Source organism: Fusarium redolens, assembly GCF_020744475.1.
Source record: "Fusarium redolens strain MPI-CAGE-AT-0023 chromosome Unknown BKA55scaffold_6, whole genome shotgun sequence".
NCBI lineage: Eukaryota > Fungi > Ascomycota > Sordariomycetes > Hypocreales > Nectriaceae > Fusarium > Fusarium redolens.
The window spans coordinates 2,493,452-2,509,998 of NW_025763669.1; the positions used below are offsets into that span (position 1 = coordinate 2,493,452).

Here is a 16,547-nt window from a genome sequence, read left to right on the forward strand (position 1 = left end):
GCTCAATTTCATCTTATTATCTCCCAGCCACATAGTACAAGTCAACATAGATGTCCTGTCTCTGTGCTCCTCTAAAGCACGAACAACCGGAGTTGGCTAAGAAACAAATTGCACTTGGTTTAACCGATGTAACTCTGTGGATGACGCTACGATCCTAGTTTCAGATGTCAGGTCATATCATAAATAAACGTCAATGGGTCGAGGCGTTGGTTGAATCAACCAACGCCTCCACCAACGCACAGAAGGAGGGACAATAAAACATATTTGTTTTGTTCCGCCAAATTCGAAACCAAGTCATTTTGGTTCCTCTCATTGCCTGCCTTTTGAATCCTCAGCATCAAGAGGGTTTACTGTTGACATTTCATCAGGCCTGACGTGCAAGCATATTCAACTCAGCAGAGCTCCGTCAATACGATGGAGGTCACCCTATACCGCTATGCTCTACTTGGGGAATCAGCCCATTATCCAGGCAGCTATATTGCTAATTTAAACGACTATTCTGTATTTCATATACATGTTCATAAGTAAATTACGACGAAACATTGTGTCGTCAAAAGGAAGTGGCCTGCCCTATAGTATTGCTCGTATGGTCTGCCTTCTCACGACACACGTTCCATAGCTTACATAAGCTCCGCAGCTTGCTCACCACTCTTCTTGCCCTGGATGTTAACACATAAAGTCTGGATTCCAATCATCAAAATATTCCCTAAAGTTTGGTGGGAGCGCTGGCTCGAGTAAGTTGAGGCTGCCGTGTTTGAGCTGTTATTGACGCGATGGCTTACCATAGTCTTGACACCTGGATTCTCCTATCGTGTAGGGCATGAAGGCTTTGCCCGCAGAGGAGATGTTTTTCTTGTAGTATCGCCAGGGATGCTATTCTTGGTGGTCTGCAATGCCGAGGCTATTCGCCAAATCTGTTCTCGACGGGAGCACTTCCCCAAGTGCGTCGAGACGTATGAGATATTACGTCAATTTGGCGATAATGTCCTGGCCGCCAAGGGGAGCACTTGGAAAATACACAGGAAAGCAACCTCGGCCTCGTTCAACGAAAAGAATAATGCCCTTGTATTCAGAGAATCAATTCAACAGGCCCAAGGGCTGGTCAAAATGTGGATGGGACCAGATGGGAGGAATAGCGGTACTATCACTACACTCAATCAGGATATAATGAGGCTGATACTGAACATTATCGCATATGTCGGTTTTGGTCTTAAGTTAATATGGCCTGGAGAGTCATTACCCTCAAAAGTTGACTTAAAGATGACAAAGTATAGATCTCCTAAGCCCATCGCTGGTCATAAACTGAGTTTTGCCACCGCCGTTGCAGCCTTTTTGGAGAATATTGTTATGCTCCTCCTCCTACCACGATGGCTTCCCTGTAAGTACGGCACGAGACTATGGTGAGTCACCAATGCTAACTAAGAATAGTGCTGATGCCATTCAAGAGGACTCAAACTGCGACCAAATCTTCTGAAGAGTTTGGAAAGTATATGCAGGAGCTAATGGATGAAAAGATTACCGAAGCCCGCAGAGGTGAGCATATAGATGGTATGGACCTCATGGGCCGACTGGTAAGATCCAGCTATGGAACTGATGTCGGTCCTCAGCAGCAAGGCAAAGGGCTGAATAAGGGGGCACTATCACGGGATGACATCCGTGGAAACACCTTTATCATGCTAGCTGCTGGACATGAGACTTCGGCAGGTGTGCTTCAGTTTATTTGGTTGGAGCTGGCAAACAAGTCAGCGTCACAAAGAAGTCTTCACAATGACATTGACGAGATATGTGGTGACGGCGACCCATGCTTGTGGGACTATGAAAGCGTGATCAATCCCTGATGGCCAGCATATTGGGCGCTTGTATGAACGAGGCTCTGAGAATGACGCCTGCGGTTGTCGAAATTCCTAAAGAAGGCCTTCGGAACAAGGCCAGCTCATTACTATCGATGGCAAGAGTCATTTGGTCCCAAGCAAGACATTCATATCGTTAGTCGCCGTATCAGTGCACCGAAATCCACGGTACTGGCCTGGACGACCAAGCCTGATCAACGACGGCAAAGATGATATTAACGACTAGGTCCCAGAGCGGTGGTATCGAAAGAGCCAAGATTCAACAGCAAGATCAACAGAGTCAGGAGGTGCTAGCCCCGAGGATGAGAAATTTGGGGAATATAAGGGTCCTGATACAAGCACACAGCTCTTTCGGCCAGAAAGAGGCTCGTTCATTCCTTTTAGCGATGGGCCAAGATCATGCCTCGGCCGACGGATTGCTTAGGTAGAAATCATTGCTACGCTTGCGGTCTTGTTCAAGGACTACAGCTTAGAGTTGGCTGTAGATGATTGGGCGAGTGATGCAGAAATCGAGCAACTGGATCGAGAGGCACGGTACGAAGTCTACGCCGAAGCTCAATCGAGCAGCCGAAAGAAGATACGGGGAGCAACTTCAGTGCTGACACTCAAAATCAGTGATGGTGATGTGCCAGTCAGGCTGGTTAAGAGAGGACGAGAAAAGTTCGTGAGCTGGATATAGCATAGCGATGACCAATGGATGTGTTCCTAATGTGTTTGCATAATACATGCTGAACTCATGATTGGAGCTGTGGTTTCAAGTTGTGTTGATTGGACTACACCACTTTGTTCAAGGTACAGTACCAGCATCAGCTTTTAGGTAGCCAAACTGTTGGCAAGGGTCGTGAACTGTACTGTAGATATCTACCCAAGGTATTTACATACCCAGGTATTAACCTACCTATACATGTATGTTTTTGTGCTGTCCCATCTCTAAACTGTCAGTAGTCGACTGCCATGTGCTTAATTAGCCCATGATTAGTTCATAATGACATCCGTCAAAACGACAAATTTGATATCGTTAATAAGGTCGATTACGGCAAATGTTGTCATCGGATTGAATGGAAAGCTCGCCACCATAAGCTCCTTTAAAAATGGTTGACTAAAGAAGAGTGAGGTCATATTTGGCGCGCGAGAGCCCTGGCCTGAGCTACTGTACACTTCAATTAGTGGAGCGAATCAGTCAGTGGTACCAGTATCTCCTACCTAGGAGCTCCCAATTTCAGCGCTTTTATTGGGTGCTTCTGTCACAACATAACCATCCATGCCCTTTCACTAAGGGGATCTGCGGGGCTTGACCATCAGATCGAAGGAGAAGACACGGGAGAAAAAAACATAAACAAGGGACGAGACCCGCCTCTCATTGTTGACACGGGCCCTTCCGTTCTTCACCAGCCATCAGCCGTCCCCCATCCAACGTGGACCCCCCCAAACAACACAAGCGAGCTTGTACCTCCGTTCTTCATCACCATCATCAGCTTCATTTGCTCACTTCTTGTCGCGGCCTAGTGTCCCATTGCGTATACATATTATACTTCCACTTACAACGCCTTGTCAATTGCTGAAATTCGCTTTATGCGCATTCGCTTATAACCTACCCACCAACATGTCCAACCATAGATACAACTCGTGGCTGAAGACCAAGAAGAAGGGCGAACTCGAGAACCTTGCTGAGTCTGTTGGTCTTTCAGAGTATGTTCATTTTACACCCCATCTACTGATCTACGTGCCATCTACGCGCGCACCACCTGTTCACCAAGATTGCCCGCGTCGCCTTTCTTTGTTCCCATGTTTGCGCCCAAGCATGTCCAAGCGCCTTCGCGACGCGCCCACTTTACCATCATGACCCCTCTACGCGATTAAGGAAACCTCTTTGCGCTGACACGAATATGCAGTATCGACGGTTACAAGAAAGATGACCTTGGTGTGGCTCTTGATAACTACCTTACTGAGAACTCAACGCGCTTTCTCGCCAACCCCGAGCTCGCTGGCTACTTCAACAGTCGCTCCAAGGCCCAAGGATCTCCAATCAAGAGAGAAGTGAACCGTGAAGATGGCTTGAAGGTAGTCCGACGACGAACCTCCAAGGTCGTGGAAGAAGTTACCCCCGAGTAAGTGACCTCCAATCATCCAAGATCTCTGGCGCGTATTGGGCTTCATCTACCCAGGGCGCGCGACGATACGAATAATGCACCGCGCGTCGCGATTGGAATATATAAGCTAACATCCTATTTTCTGAACCATAGAAGCGACGATGCCCCTTCTCCCCAGGCTACATCGACAGCACTCGTCGAGACTCCTGGTCGTGCTCTGTCTGAGGTCGCATCGCGCATCGCGCTTCCTGCCACGCCCGCTGACGTTGCTCTCGCTGTTGATCGCTCCACTAGCATTGTGCGCCAGCGCGTCTCGTCACTTTACGAGGAGAGCGGAATCACCGAAGTCAGTCATGCGACTCGCGACACTCTCAGTACCGTCACTAGCATCCTATTCTGTGTCGCGGGTTGGGAGCTGTGGAACGTTCGGCGCGAAATTCTAAGTAATGTTTACGCGTTTACGATTCCCGCCATCAGCACCCTCGGCACATCAGACTACCCGGTCTATGTTCCTGATATGTTCCTTCTTCTAACGTCTAGCTTCTGGTCTCCCGCCTTGACTTGGATACTGACCAGCGTCATCATCCCCTCTTTTGCTGGCTACTTTTTCAACCTGAGCGCGACAAGCCCTCCTCCTTCGCGCGGACGCCCTCGTCCCAGCCATGCGGACTATGTCGTCGATCCCTTGACTTTCAGCATCGTCAAAGCCTTGGTTTCGTTTGTTGTTTACGGCCAAGGCGTTAATTTTGGCGGTCTTTTGAATGACCTGTCTATAACGCGCCTCGAGAACGCCATCTATGGCGGCTACAAGGGCATCCTGACTGGCACTGCTATCACTGCCTTGGTCAGTATCTACGACGCCGTTCTGAGGAAGTAAGATGTTTCGAGGAGCCCAGTATTATACAGGGTCACTGATTCTCAACAACCTATTCTACGATTTGGGAGACAGCGACAGAGCTGACGAGCAACCTATATCGCTCGTATACTCGGCGACACTCGCTTGAGTTGCACAGCCTTGCCGTAGCTCGGAAATTTGCATTTGGGCGTCATGGCGTTGGAGGTTTTTGAGTGTTGATGGCGTCAGGGGAATTTGATACCTCAAGGATAATTGTGTTCTCTTGGCTTTGCCTCTTGCAGATGATGCTTCTTGCTAGCTCTTTTGGGTCAAGGAAGCCGTTGTTATGCGCCGTTTGCCTTCTGCGGTCCGAAGCGTTCAGCCCCTTCTCGTTGAACGAAGCCAAATGTGATAGGGCAAGGGATTCTCTGAAACCCCACGAAATGCCACGCGCATGTTGCTCCATACTACGTTGACGGCTAGTTTGGACCTCACATTTAGTTCCTTTTTATTAATGTTTTTGGTGTAACTCTGAGTTGGGACATGGAGATTGGTTAGTGGGAAGAAGGCGCCTTCAATTGAATGGATGACGGCTTAGCTGATAAGAGGCCTCGACTTTGGAATTATGAACAGATAACATGCCCTGAATGACTCCTTTTTTTTTTTGCTCCCACTCTAAGAGAACATTGTTCCTGGGGATGAATTTATGTATAAGAATGATTCGCGCACAGACGCAACGGTCCCATCAACTCCAATTCTTCGATAACAAAATCTTGATAACGAAGAAAGTAGGACAACAGCGACCCCCTTCTTGCTAAGAATACTTACTAGGCAGTAGAGCTTTAGTGATATTATGATATTCATAAAATCCACTAGGCTGAACGCTGACTATAGCCCACCTACTCAGAAGAAAGATACACAGTCTCGCGAAAACGACAGAACTACAGAGAAATGACTTTAATTATTACTTACCTCTACTACCAAAGGGATCCAAAGAATGAAATTGGTAGTGTAGGTCGTTATATATCAGTCTTCCATGTGGTATCGAAACAGTTCATGTGTAATTTGGTACCTGACCCCGAACCTCTTCCTCACACTTGTAGGGAGTTCGTTCATCTTACATTTGACCGAAGCCGCCTTGAGGCACCAGCAAATCTGGTTACCAAACTCATCTCCATAAACCTTAAACCATGGGGAAGATCTGAGGCTCTGACGTTGAACCGATTGCCAGCCAAATTGGAACACGTTTATGTTGGATGTTACCTATCCAAGAGCGTTTAGCTTATAGCACGAGTATCAACACACGAACCAAAAAGTTGGGTTCAAACCCAGTTATAATTTCACACCAAACTGCCACCTCTAATACTAGATCGAATCTATACAAGTCGCACCATGTTCACATTTGTCTTCCCAAAATCCCCCGGTCCAGAACGCCCCGTAGCATGCGCGGAGAACCCTTCCGCGTCTGGTCCTGGATGCCTCATACCCAGAAACGACATGCCACACTGATTGAGTGACAAAGGTAAAATAAAAAAAGAGAACAGAGAATTGACAGAGAAGTTAAAAACAGTGAGTTTTGGTTTTGAAATATGCAGACAACCTCGAATGATTCCCAGCCAAGACGAGAGGGACGAATTAGGACGGCGTTCAGGAAACCCATGGCCGAGAGAATACCCAAACGTTGGAAGTGAAGAAATAAGTAAGGTATGATAAGGTTCAAATAATAAAGTGTCTAGGTAGTTCTAGGACAAGTTCGCTGGGTCCGTAAACGGAATGCAAGCCGGACGAAGGAAGGAACTGGATAAAATAGATGCATAGAATTCGCGTCATCTCCCTCATCGTCATAGTGGTACTAGGAATCGGATGTCTTGCCATTCAGTAGTCGTGGGTATATTTGTACAGATGCTCCTGCAAATGCATATGTGCGTGGTGATGTCTGTCGTGTGCGCTGGTAGAGGGAGGACATGTAGTGTCGCCTTGCTCATGACGGCGACAAGGTTGAAAAGGAACTTGGTTTCGTGTCCCTAAGCTCAAGGTTTCTCTGAAGGATGCTCAAACTTGATGGGATGCACCAGCATACCACGCAGACATAACCGGCCGCTGCTGTTCTCGTTCATCTCTTCTGTCTTGCCACCTCGCTCCCGTCCCTCATTGGCACGACCCCCATGCTTGCCACGGCCATCTAACTGGGCGTAGCCTAACCATCGGCGCCACATAAGACCAGCGAACTCGCTGTTAAAGTACCAACTGGTGCCCTTGTGGTTATGCTCGTTGAGCTGGTCAAAAGGACTGCCAGGACCAGATGTCGAGTGATCACGACCAGCGTTGAAGGCTGCGTCAATTTCACTGAAAGGGTACCAAGCTCGGTCAAGGAAGATAGGGTGCGGGGCGTACACTCCCTTCATACCATGATGCAGCGCAACGGTTGGAGGGAACATCTCGGAGAACATGGTATGGTGGTATCGCCAGACCTCTTCGTGCATGGACATCAGCAGACGACGGCTGAGACGCGAGGCGGTAATAATAGCGCATCGTCGCGGAGGAGGAGCCTTGTAACCTGTAGCATCATCCGAGAAAACCCAGCCAGATTGCTCGGTATCGAACAGTGGATTGAGAGTGATAATATCAGCCTCCTCACCGACACCACACTTAGATCGATCGGGAGCATCAGAGCTGCATGAAGGGGGCATCATCGATTGACCCCACTCATCGTGTCGTAGCTGTTCCTTGCCCTCGAAAGATAGCGGACCGAAGATGGGAGCGCGACCTGAGGCCAGAGTGTCATGTTGCACAGTTTGAGAAAAGTTCTCCCAAGTGCCATGGTAGGGAGGAATGTAGTAGCGAGCGCTGCGTTCCCAGAGAAGAGTTCGAGGCTGCTCCTTTGCCCACTTGCCTAGGCGGTCAAAGAATTCGTAGTAGCTGCCCAGATATCGCATATCCATCTCCCAGTTCCAGTAGTGTTCATACTCGGGGTGTTGCATAGCGAAAACTTGAAGAGGGAAATGGGCGCTACGGTAGATGCCGTGAATATCAGCACCACTAGGGTTCTCGATCGTCTCGCCAAATCGTCCGGGGTACATGAGTCTCATTTGAGGCTCACTCCAAAGCGATACTAGGCCTCGGAACTCAGCAGGGACATTGTCATTGATGATACGCTGTACAGTCCACTTGTCAGACCAGATGGGCTCATCAATATTTCGCACCTGCATCAAGAAGTGAACCTGGTATTCACCACCGGATCGCAGGGAAAGCTCACTGATAAGCGCACGGAAGTTCAGCACAGCTAGTTCAGTCCACTTGAAGCCGGTGTATGTTCGAACAACGACAGCAATGCGTCCCTTCTTTTCGCTTGTCTCTGAGAGTTCCTGAGTGTCAGGGTTGACCTGCTTGAATCGGTGCTTATTGGCTTTGTAGCAGTCTTCCTGTGCATCCGCCCAGTTGACATCGATGTAGTTGATTTTTCCGGTCTCCGCCCAAACATGCTCGTTACCAGAAGCCTCGGTGTCCAAGCCGGTATCTAGGCCGCCCTGGGCTCTGCTGTAACCCAGGCCGTAAGGTCCATACCGACTGAAACGATCGAAACAGATATCGTCTCTGAGACCGAGGAGCTTGTACGAACCGATCGCGGGATCCGGCATGTGCTGAGGAACGCCATTATAAGCATACAGATCAGGAGCAGGTACCGACTTCTTGGAATCGAGATAGCAGGTCTTGACATCACTGCCATGGTCGTAGGGAATGTACTTCTGAGGCTTAGGCACATGGTCGCTCATAGCGGGAGAGGGCAGAGGAGCCTTATCAGTAATATTGGGATATTCGGGGATAAGGTTGGCTTTGCTGACAATAGTTCGAAGACCATGGAAATATCCGTCGAGGCTGAGTATATAATTAGTAAAAGCATAGCAGATTAAACTGTTCAACGTACTGAGGAAATCTCAACCAAGGCATTTTCTCAAGTTGCGCAGCAACTTCTTTCTTTTCATCAGCAGTAACATATTCGCCCTCAGGAACGGTTTCGAGCTTTCCATCACCATCCATATCACCGGTAAGCATTACAACAGTTTCGCCCTGTGTGTTCACGACGGTAGCGGTCGCAATGGGTTGTTGAGTCTTGGTGCCGCTCATCTTTCCAACGCTGTAGCCAGAACTTCGGGATTTTACAAAAACCAGGGTAATGAGGAAGGCCACGCCAAGGAGCCAGGTGAACACCCTTCGGGCATGGCAGGGGCCCAGAAGTGATCGCATACGAAGTCTGGGTTTCTTGGTCTTTTCTGAGATAATGGAATAGGGGAGAAGAGGATCGATCTTCCTGCCCGATGGGCCTCGCGAATTATTGTTGTTGCGGGCGGCCATGGTGACTGAATGGCGCCGCTGCATACTAGGCTGAAGAGTCTGGCACGCTTAGGCCGAGGGGTTGTCGATTCGCTGGAGTTTGTATGGCGGGTGCGTGAAATGGTGAGATTTACTGGTTGAGACAGGTAATGGCGAAAATTAACTTGTATACGGAGCGAAAGTCGTAGTGGAGCCGGCCGACATCGAAGGGTTATTCAACAGGTTGCAGGTGAAAGTAACGACTGGCAGTCGTCGAGATATCCTGGAAGGTAAGTCGACGAAAGATGTTATCCGATAAAGGGCGGAGATTGAGCAGGCGAAAATACTACCTCGTCATGAGACGACGGCAGTGAGATCAAAGGAGGTGAGGCTGAACAGCACAATCGCGCGACGCGACGCAAACGCTTGAAGCAACACGGGATCGGTGCTCGTCGAATTTGCGATTAGAAGAAGAGGGCGTCGAGGAGAGTGACGAACAGGCCGAGCGATGAGCGAAGGCGTTGACGAGGGGGAAAAGAAAGGAGGGGGGAATAAGAGAAAAGAAGTTGACCAAGAAAAGATAGGAGGGAGAAAAAAAAAAGCGAAGCCAGACCAGGCCAGGAGAGGAGAGGCGAGAGCAGGGGATTATGGACATGGGACAAGGGGTTGCTATCCAGGACCTTGCAAAGGGCGATAGGGGGACGAGGGAGGAAAGCACTCAGGCGGGCCTCTACTGCACAGTACGGCTCGGAAGTACCTACGGATGGGGCCCGCTAGGTACGGGGCTCCGCTAAAGGGACCGGGAAGGATGGACAATGGAAGGGGTATGGCTACCTATGGAACCTCATTTAGGGGGCAGGGACTGTCTTCTGTAGGTGACATTCACTTTCTATCTTGCACTGTAGCTACATTTTGTACCGTGTTATTTGCACCCATTTTCTTGACTGAAGGCCTCTTCAATTTAGACCTGCATCTGGTGGTGGCTGTCGCCTAGGCACCCAAGTACTTCACCTATGCCCCGGAGAGCCCGGGACGCACGACTGCAGACAGGATGCATTTATAGCTGGTGTAAAAGCCGCCAACGTCACGTAAATAGTGCCCATCCAAAGCAGCGCTCGGTGGATCACAAATAGGTGTTCCTCAGTGGCTGTGCTGAGCTAAGGAGACCGTTGGCAGAGACTCAGGGTTTAAAAGAAAGACGAAGAAAATAACCCGCTGATATAGAGACCCTAGGAAATTTCGTGATGTGCAAACGGTACGCTGCACAGTGAAAGGCGGACAGTACATGTAAGGTGTCTTCATCTTCAGTTTCGAGACCAAGCCTGCAGGGAAGCTTGTACTTCCAAAGCCAAGTCTCACTACTGACAAGGGGCCCAGGGAACTTGGGTCAACGTCAGGCATTTGGAGAACATCGAAGAATTTGGACTGGAACAGGGCTCCATTCAAGCTTTAGAGAATGGATACTAAACCCTCCAGAAACGGCAATAAGTGGCTCACAAGCACGTTCTTCAGCTCGCTTTCAACACCGTAGATTTGCCAAATCAACACATTGACAGGGCCTTTTCCCTTGACGCTCTATCAGACGGTGTTGCCGGGGGTGGAGACAGGTATCCAATGAGAAACACTATATCCTTCAAATATCCAACCAACGATCGAAATCAAACGCCTTCGGGGCATATCTGAGGCTCAATTGGCTGGACCTTGGCAAGTCTCCGCTGATCTGACATATTATCGATGGCTTTGGGAATCAATCAATCAACCCGTTGCAGCTCCACGTTGTAAACAATCAACAGGACCGTTACTGTTGTGGACATGACAATGTCATCGCCGGTTCTACTGCCGCCATCGCTACCGCTGTCCTGGAGACGGAATTCTGAAGTTTTACTAGCCGTTCCATATTCTCTACCGACGAGAGGATGAGACGAGGTTTGTCGAGGACAATCAACGACAATCGCTTCCAGCTAAGCCTTGAGTCCTTGACCCAAGCCTTGCATCCCCTGTCATTGCGCCATATCCCAGCAACTTTCTATCGCTTCCATCCCAATCAGAAAGATTAGAAAGCACACTGGGGCATCCATGGAACATAAACCCGTGGGTCTACGAGCGAGGGCCAGTCCGCCCCTATTGTTAGAGAAGGGAGAGGCTCTCGTGGCTGATTATAGCGCACTTTGTCAATCATGAAGCTTCGGAGCTCAAACATTGCCATGCTTGCCTCTGGCGGTGGTTGCGCGTCCTACAACTCCTGATCGGCGCCTGAATCAGTACCGTGGACTCAGCCGCCTGTCAATCACTACGAACCCATCTGCCCATCACCAGTGTGGCTCTTTTTTTGTATGGTGGAAGAGGCATAGAGGCCACATCCCGAGGCATCGAGCATGGGACTCGGAAGTGTCCCTATCACGTAGCGATGTCAGGAGTATGCTGAGATCTTCAGCTAGCGACCAGCCTGGAAGACAATAGGCTCAAGGCATGTCTCACTGGCAAATGAGTGCCGAGAGCGACCCTCCTCTTTTATGCTTGTTGGCATCTCATTTCGACTCTTTCCGAAAAGTCGTCACTCCAAATCTACGGGAGTAAATTAGATTCAAATCAACAACAAGCCGTTGAAACGATCACTTCCCGTGCGATGTAAATTGATCTCAGTTTAGAATCTTGTACTGAACAATCAGTCTCAAGACGTGAGTCGGTGAATCTTGGCTACGCAAACCCTGACTCTCTCCCGGCCACGCCCCCTTCCGTCAAGTCGAAGGACAGGGACACAGAGTGGGCGAGGGTCCTCCCGCCACGCGTCCTTAGGGTCTACTCCAATTATTTCTTTCCCACGGGTGTTAAATGGTTTATGACTGTGGGAATTCATAACGGAGAATTGTATCAAGTAGAACTGTTGGAGATAGATGCACACTGCTTCATTCTGTAACGCTGGTTGCGAAGCCTTGTATGCCGATCCGATCCAAGACAATGTTAACGTCAACAATCTGAGAATAGCAACCTTACCCCCACTATGGGTCTTTTTTTAGGGTCAGCAAGCGTACCAATTTGATTTGACGGAATCCCACGATTGGCTATTCAGTCTGTCGCAGTTTAACAAATTGCATGCCCAGTTGATTCTACCTATAGTAGAGTAACGGCGAGTTCACCTATTCTCAACTATTCCGCTCTGTGATTCGGCCGAAGCGTAGATCCATGACCGTTGAAGTTTGAACTGTTTTCTTGGCCAAGCTTTTAGCCATGGTTGCATCGCGAGAAGACGCCAGCGCCACAGGTGGCAGGTACCTCTAAATGAAGTCAAGCGGCAGGGGGCTGGTGAGGAAAGTTGACAATAATAAACCGCACATGTTCAGATGGACCAAGGCTGGCAGCAAGAAATTGCCAAAGGGCTGCTCACTTGCTGACACAAAGTCACAAACTGGGCGTTTTAGTGCGTGCAAGGGGTGAGCGAACCAGTTCTGCAGATGGATGGCCTTGCCTGCTCGGGTTCTTTCTGCTTACAAGACGTTGCAAATTGCTGACAGGTTGTTAATTAGCTCATCGTTCACCACGGTGTCTTCTGTTGTCTGTCACCATCGTGTGTACGTACTGTGAATATGAACAGAACCACCAGAAGCAACCGTGACTCAGCATGTTCTATTGTTGGAGACGTACTACCTAGTAATTATTACTGTACGAACCCTTTCACATAATATATCCCCGTTCTCGTGTTTCGTCCGTGTAACGTCTTGCTGGCGATTATGCTGCCACAGGGCTCACTGACTGGGATGGTGCCACTGACCATGCTGTGGGGGGGTTCCCGAGTCTATTTGAGGTTTTGCCGATGTCGTTGCAAAAGTATAACGCATTATCGTATCCACCGTGTTTCTTCATTAGTAGAATTGAATATGCTTGATATTTGAGATCCGATGCCTTCGTATTCTTAAGCGAGTGTTGACTTATGTACCTCAAAAGAGGATCCGCCGTTTTCTGATCAACATATTCCTTGGCAGCTAGCAAGTTTATTGTTACCTGAGGATGATTGACTGGGTCGTGGTCATTTCCTCAAGTCCCCAATCCCAATTGATACTAGAGGTAGCCATTGTAGAGAATCCAATCTCCAAAGCTGTGCAAGGTCATTTCAAATGGGGCGGGTCTCGCGGTAATGCCAAGTTGGAAAGGCTGGTGTTGTCCAGTCACCACGCGCCAATTGACCAGCCCTGCATCGGTGTCATCTTATTTTTGTTTCTCATCTCAACCACTTAACTCAACTGGGATTGAGATTGACTTGCGGGCCGGATTCCCTCAAAATCTCACCCCCAACAGAGGCCAATACTAGTGTGGCCCATCATGCTGCGTTGCGTTGCACGCAAGAACTCGACACGAACAGAGTATTCTTTCTTGCATTTCGCAACGGTGTTCATGTATTGTCCCCCTGAGCCTATCGTATCGCATCGTATCGGCTAACAGGCCAAGACGTTGAGGCTAAGGTAGTATCGTGTAACCTTGAATTCGAAGAGAACAGCAAAACCGCATGAGCCTAAGCCTAACACTAAGCCTAATGTTAAAGTTGCGTTATCTTTTGGCTGCACTACAATTCCATTCTCCGCACCATTCCTAATTTAATGATGCCGCAAAACAACATCGCCTTGCATCGATCTACTCATCGGTTGGTCACATCTGTCAGCAAATGGGCAAAGTGGTAAGGTCCCGTAGTGCAACAGTAGCCACGGGGAAAATTCTGTAAGGCTGGCTTATTATTAGCTCCCAGGTTCTTCGGTTCCCGTCTGGCTAAGGCTGGGGTGACAGCCGAGTCCAGTAACCGATGATTTCACATGTATACGGAAGAAAGTCAATCTTTGGCAGTTCTCCCATAATATATTGTATCTGTTACATGCAATTGATGAGTGCAATGCGTCCGCCCTGTTGTATTTTGTACTAGTCCTTCCAAGGTGGCAGCACTTGTTTGCGTGGAACAATAAGGACTTGCGGAAACGCCAAATAACTTCACCACTTCACTTTTACACCATTAGATTCCCAATTCTACTCCAAATGCTAGCTACTCTGTCTCGTTGTAAAGCTTGATCTTATTTTACTGACTAGTAATGCCTCCGTAAGCTGTCGCTATTTTATCTCATCCCTTTGCAAGAATCAGGTCTCACGACCCATGTCTCGGCTCTGCTGTTCTGGACAACTCCTGACAAACGCAGAGCTTGGTCCTAATATTTGAGCGCTTTTGTATCGATCTGTATCCATATCATGATCGACTTTGGCCTCGTTCTCATTTTCCTTGGGACCCTCTAGCCTCGCTTGAGTTCTCTCTCGCCAGCCCTTCCCCCATCGAATTGCAGCCATAGTCGCAAGAGCTGAGACTATCAAGTACACCGCTGAGATGGTTGAAAACCATCCAATGCCGACTGCTTCGACTGCTGGCAGGACCACAGCTGAAGCGATGCATCCAACCAGATATCTTGCGAAAAAGTTCGTGGCAGCCACCTCTGCCCCTTGACCAGGCATGACATCGAGACAATATGTGTTGTACGAGGGAAAGCAAAACAATTGCGCCACGCCCTGTACGAACATGGCAATGACTGGCACCGGAATACCTCCAACCTCTCTGTCGACAGTCCAGCCATATACCAGCATGCTTCCCGGCATGATTGCGCCCATGAAAGGCAGAGTGGATCGAAGTCGATCTTCCGGTATTCGGACACCTCCACGCCTCTTGATCCATCGCTTGGCCATCATGTCCGCCCAGTGCCCTCCTCCGAAAGTCCCTACCAGGTAGCCGAAGCCGGGCGCCAGGTAAAACAGACCCGATAGCAACGGTGAGTCGAGCTTGAAGCGGGGATTCAAAACATAACGGATCGGTGTCAGGAGGCTGTACATGTTCCAGGTTAAGGATGCACTACCGCAAGCCACCAGTGCAATATTGAAGAATTGAAATAGCCGCAAGACTCGCATCGGACTGATCATGCCGAGAATCTTCAGTGCCCTCTTCTTGCCCGAGAGGCTTTTCAGATCATTGATCTTGAGGTGATGGGCTGTTTCGCATACAACAAAGTACACTCCCAGTGCCCCAGCAGCAGCCAGTCCTGTCTGAAGCCAGAAGATACTCCTCCAGGATGAATATGTTACAATAATACCACCCAAAAATGGTCCAAACGCAGGACCGACAAGCGTGCCGGTCAGAAACCATCCCATTGCTGCACCACGCTCTATTGGACGGTAGATGTCACTATTCTTTATTAGTATCAATGGTTGTCAGAGAGCACTCGTTAGTATCGAATCTCCGTGAAGAGCGAGCTGGCCGTTTGAATAAAAATGCAGACACCAGAGCTTGGTCACTCAGAGTATGATTACTGAGCAAATCCAAGTGAATGTTCAGCCCGCCGATCAGAAGGCTCGCTGTCTTACCTTTGACCTGGGATCCTCTCAAAGATATGAGACAGTTTATAGGTAGAAGAACGGAAAACGCGACGACTTACCCAATGCATGCTGGGCCGATGAGAATGAAAGCTGTTCCCCCAAACGCTGAAGCAGCCCGAAAGACGATAAATGAGGCGAGATTAGGGGCCAATGCAGTGGCTAGGCTGAGTAAGAAGAATATGGCCGAAGAGGACAAGGCTGCCTATCGGGTTGTCAGTGTTTCTTCTTGCTGTCGGGCACTGCATTAAAACTTGAGGAACTAATTGACCACCTGGTTCCAACAAGAGCACCGACCGAAGTTCACCACAAGCACTTACACTCCGCCTTCCATAAACCTGGCTCATGGGTCCCCAGAATAAAGGGGATAACGCCATAACAATCATATACGCTGCATTGCTAAGGTTTATAATGCTTCCCGTACTGTTGTAAGTCTTCGCAACCTCTGGTGTTGCTGCTAACACTGAAGTGCTCGATATTGGTGATAGGAATGCCCCAAATGACAGGACGGTCACGATAGCAACTTTGCGTCTCGAGGAAACTTTGTCAAAGATCTCATCACCTGCCTCTCGGTAAGGCACATTGCCATCTGGGGCAGTGATAGTGGCAGCCGGTTCGAAAGCATCGTGGCCCGATATGTGTGACGTTGTGCGGTTGATAGCCTCTTGGGTTGCGACTCGGACCGCAATCCGTGGAGAAGACTCTGTCTCGCTCATGGCAGATGATGATATTTCATCGTGTGAATCATGTAATGTCTTCAGCATGGTAAGCGTTGGGCTCTAGACATTGATTTGGGTTTCTGGAAAGAATGTGGATTTGCAGTCCCGCTTCAAACAAAAATGGTATAACAACTGAACATTTCCTAGAAGTATGGGAATTTAAAGTAATAAATCAAACGGCACCAAAAGATCAGTAGCTACAAGGTATAGTAGCACTTGGGAGCTCCCCACAAGGAACATGCAGATTTAATCCTTAAGAGCCCTCGATTATCAAACTCCAACAAAAGCAGTACCAAACATGGGATCACCCCCCTCCCCATTTCTTCATCACATCCGAACCTAAAGTTAT

The 16,547-nt window shown here is 48.9% G+C and overlaps 4 protein-coding genes across 4 annotated transcripts; 2 read left to right on the forward strand and 2 right to left on the reverse strand.

The window, feature by feature from the left end:
• Positions 1–526: 526 nt before the first annotated feature.
• Positions 527–1,949, forward strand: BKA55DRAFT_335207 (cytochrome P450). The gene is made up of 2 exons (XM_046185729.1): positions 527–1,378; positions 1,429–1,949. The coding sequence occupies exons 1-2, from the start codon at positions 871–873 to the stop codon at positions 1,836–1,838; spliced, it is 918 nt and encodes a 305-aa protein (XP_046051465.1). The 5' UTR covers positions 527–870; the 3' UTR covers positions 1,839–1,949.
• Positions 1,950–3,096: 1,147 nt separating this feature from the next.
• BKA55DRAFT_335218 (uncharacterized protein) lies at positions 3,097–4,902 on the forward strand. Its single transcript, XM_046185730.1, has 3 exons — positions 3,097–3,539; positions 3,743–3,958; positions 4,094–4,902. Exons 1-3 carry the CDS (start codon positions 3,454–3,456, stop codon positions 4,815–4,817), a joined length of 1,026 nt encoding a protein of 341 aa, XP_046051466.1. The 5' UTR covers positions 3,097–3,453; the 3' UTR covers positions 4,818–4,902.
• A 1,903-nt stretch (positions 4,903–6,805) lies between these two features.
• On the reverse strand, positions 6,806–9,128 carry BKA55DRAFT_593109 (uncharacterized protein; the record flags this gene model as incomplete). Its single annotated transcript, XM_046195504.1, has 2 exons — positions 6,806–8,651; positions 8,701–9,128. 2 exons carry the CDS (start codon positions 9,126–9,128, stop codon positions 6,806–6,808), a joined length of 2,274 nt encoding a protein of 757 aa, XP_046051467.1.
• A 5,076-nt stretch (positions 9,129–14,204) lies between these two features.
• Positions 14,205–16,243, reverse strand: BKA55DRAFT_508452 (major facilitator superfamily domain-containing protein; the record flags this gene model as incomplete). Its single annotated transcript, XM_046187433.1, has 3 exons — positions 14,205–15,291; positions 15,542–15,680; positions 15,796–16,243. 3 exons carry the CDS (start codon positions 16,241–16,243, stop codon positions 14,205–14,207), a joined length of 1,674 nt encoding a protein of 557 aa, XP_046051468.1.
• Between the last annotated feature and the right edge of the window lie 304 nt (positions 16,244–16,547).

What these genes read in the sequence shown, in the direction of transcription:
- BKA55DRAFT_335207 (XM_046185729.1), top strand. Translation starts at nt 871, where the DNA reads ATGCTATTCTTGGTGGTCTGCAATGCCGAGGCTATTCGCCAAATCTGT. An exon ending in CCTACCACGATGGCTTCCCT is followed by an intron (nt 1,379 to 1,428) that starts GTAAGTACGGCA and finishes AACTAAGAATAG; the next exon opens with TGCTGATGCCATTCAAGAGG.
- BKA55DRAFT_335218 (XM_046185730.1), top strand. Translation starts at nt 3,454, where the DNA reads ATGTCCAACCATAGATACAACTCGTGGCTGAAGACCAAGAAGAAGGGC. An exon ending in GAGTCTGTTGGTCTTTCAGA is followed by an intron (nt 3,540 to 3,742) that starts GTATGTTCATTT and finishes ACGAATATGCAG; the next exon opens with TATCGACGGTTACAAGAAAG. An exon ending in GTGGAAGAAGTTACCCCCGA is followed by an intron (nt 3,959 to 4,093) that starts GTAAGTGACCTC and finishes TCTGAACCATAG; the next exon opens with AAGCGACGATGCCCCTTCTC.